The 2,619-nt window shown below is 44.1% G+C and overlaps 1 protein-coding gene across 2 annotated transcripts in view; it reads left to right on the top strand.

The window, feature by feature from the left end:
• The window catches only part of SNRNP40 (small nuclear ribonucleoprotein, U5 40kDa subunit), a 24,627-nt gene extending 22,974 nt beyond the window's left edge, over window positions 1-1,653 (top strand). Inside the window, exons 10-11 of one of the 2 annotated variants that reach the window (XM_006776464.2) lie at window positions 469-572; window positions 1,177-1,653. In XM_006776464.2, the coding sequence (XP_006776527.1) occupies window positions 469-572; window positions 1,177-1,226 (154 nt within the window). In that variant the 3' untranslated portion in view covers window positions 1,227-1,653. The remainder of the gene's footprint in view (window positions 1-468; window positions 573-1,176) is intronic. The other variant, XM_015572310.1, reaches the window with a different exon arrangement.
• Window positions 1,654-2,619: the final 966 nt, after the last annotated feature.

The raw sequence follows: 2,619 nt of genomic DNA on the forward strand, positions 1-2,619 counted from the left end.
AGATTTCTTATGTTTAAAAATACCAGTAAGGCCTATATGTAGAGTGCGCCTGGGAAGGCACATGGGCATTTCTTTAATTATTGTCAGCTGAATCCAGTGGCGTTGGCAGAGCCACATCCTGGAAACACGCCTTGCCAGAGGCAGGAGTGTTGTCAGCTTGACCTTCAGCCCAGGTGCCAGGGGGTGGGTTTCATTATCCAAATCCAGCCAAACACCAGGAATGAATACCACTCAGGCCCACACAGGCCCATCTGTATTTTTGGCTCTTCCTATTTCTCCACTCAGTTGCTCAAGGACAGGTCCATGCCTAATTCAAAATCTGTATTCTTAGTTTCTAAAAGTCAGAATACAGTTCAATAGACATGGGTTAATAAATAAATAGCTGCTTCCATTTTCCTTAAAAAGCCATGCTTCAACCTACCCTCAGCCCTGAAAGACCTTAGCTTTGTTCTTTGTGATGCCTTGCAGGTTTGTGTATGTGTGGGATACAACAAGCAGGAGGATTTTGTATAAGCTTCCGGGCCACGCTGGCTCCATCAATGAAGTGGCTTTCCACCCTGACGAGCCCATCAGTAAGTCTATCCTGACTCTGGGGAAAAGGAAACTATGGGAATCTCCCAAAAGGAGCCCTGAGAATACAGAGGCAAAGTTGGATGTCTGTTTTCTGTGAATGTCCATGCAAACATTCTTTGTGGGTATCAATAATAGTCACCACTGTTTTAAGTGGTGAGGGCAAGAGCAATGTTTCACTTTATAACTTAACCCACATTTTATTGGCTAGCCAATCATTTTGTAAATAATTGGCCTTTAATTTAAGGAGAAAATGTAACTTTCTCTGGGGCTAAGCTCATTTACAAAATGGAAGCACCAGCATTGATTTTTCTGTTCTAGAATGACTGAGGAAGTCTTTTTCTTAGGGCTTTACTGACAAGAGACATGGAGACTTAGAGCCTGGTAATGTATTTCCCATAGCACAGTCCACCCTCATGATTTCGAGAGGATGTGGATTGAAAAGCAGGCTGCAGTTTCCTGTGAATGGTGTTTAGGAGGCGGAGGGTTTAAGCTAAATCCAATTGCTCTTTTATACCAAAATTGGCTCTTGAAATAAGAGCCCTTGAGCACCAAGTCTCCTTGAGCCTTCATCATTTCCAGTTATTCTCTATTCTTTCACCTCAGTTCTCTCAGCATCCAGTGACAAGAGACTGTATATGGGGGAGATCCAGTGAAGATCAGAAATGGAAGACTCCAGGGCTGCCTGACCTCAGACTGCGTCCGTGGCATCAAGTGGTGCCCAAGCCAGCATCCTCCCTTCAGACGAAGATCTAGAAACCCGTAGGAGGTGGCCGTATTCCAACAACCACATGCATCTCGTTTCACCAGGACGGATGGTTAAAGCAAGCTTACAGCGGCCTCTAAAAACCACCTGCCACATTTCAGGGACTGTTTGGTTTTTTCTTCTTTACTTTTTATTTCTTCAAAGGGGCAGACATTGGTTGGTTTGTAGCTTCCTGTTTTCTCATCCAGATTGAAGACAGGGATGTGACTGAAATCTGCTTATTGGGGGTTTATTTTAATTATTGGCTTGTATATTTTATTTCTGTGTTTCTCTGAGTCATTTTGTATTAAAAGCCAAATAGATGCCTTTTTACAAGAGCCACGTAGATTGAATTTATTGCTGTCTTTTCTTTGCTACTTGACCTGAGCAGTAAATCTGAGCAGGACATGATGTGGACAGGTGACATTCCAGTTAAACTTGAGGAAGCCGTTTACTGGGATGTTTTGGGCTTTTCCCCCTTTTATGTGTTTTTTGGTTTATCATACTCATTCCCATGTAAATAACAGAATATCAGTAACAAGTACTGCTCTCCTATTAGGAACATAGCATCCAACTCAACTCAAAAGGAATATGAGAAAGTGATAGTGTAACTGGGTCATGACATTGAGACTTATGATTCTACCTATTGTCTCTTTTCCCTAAATTGATAGTGCTAGGTCCGGCCCTAGCTGGTTTGGCTGAGTGGATAGAGCGTCAGCCTGGGGACTGAAGGGTCCCAGGTTCGATTCCGATCAAGGGCACATGCCTGGGTTGTGAGCCTGATCCCCAGTGGGGGACGTGCAGGAGGCAACCAATCAGTGGTTCTCTCTCATCATTGACGTTTCTATCTCTCCCTCTCCCTTCCCTTCTGAAATCAATAAAGATATATGTTTTTAAAAGAAAGAAAGAAATGCTAGGTCTGGCCTTAGCTGGTTTGGCTTAGTGACTAGAGTGTTGGCCTGCGGATAAAGGGGTCCCGGGTTCAATTCCGGTCAAGGACATGGACCTTTATTGCAGGCTCCTCCCCGGCCTGGTAAGGGCTGGTGCAGGAGGCAACAAGTTGATGTGTTTCTCTCACATCTGTGTTTCTCTCTGTCTTTCCCTCTCTCTTGTACTCTCCCTAAAAGTCAGTGGAAAAATTATCCTCGGGTGTGGATTTACAAAAACAATAACATAAAAATGCTAGATCCAGTTGGCGTAGCTCAGTGGTTGATGTCACAATTCGATTCCCAGTCAGGGCACATGCCCAGGTTGCAAGCTAGATCTCCAGTGTAGAGCATGCAGGAGTCAGCTGATCAATGATT

The sequence above is a fragment of the Myotis davidii genome, unplaced genomic scaffold (genome assembly GCF_000327345.1).
Source record: "Myotis davidii unplaced genomic scaffold, ASM32734v1 scaffold228, whole genome shotgun sequence".
In the NCBI taxonomy this organism is placed as follows: domain Eukaryota; kingdom Metazoa; phylum Chordata; class Mammalia; order Chiroptera; family Vespertilionidae; genus Myotis; species Myotis davidii.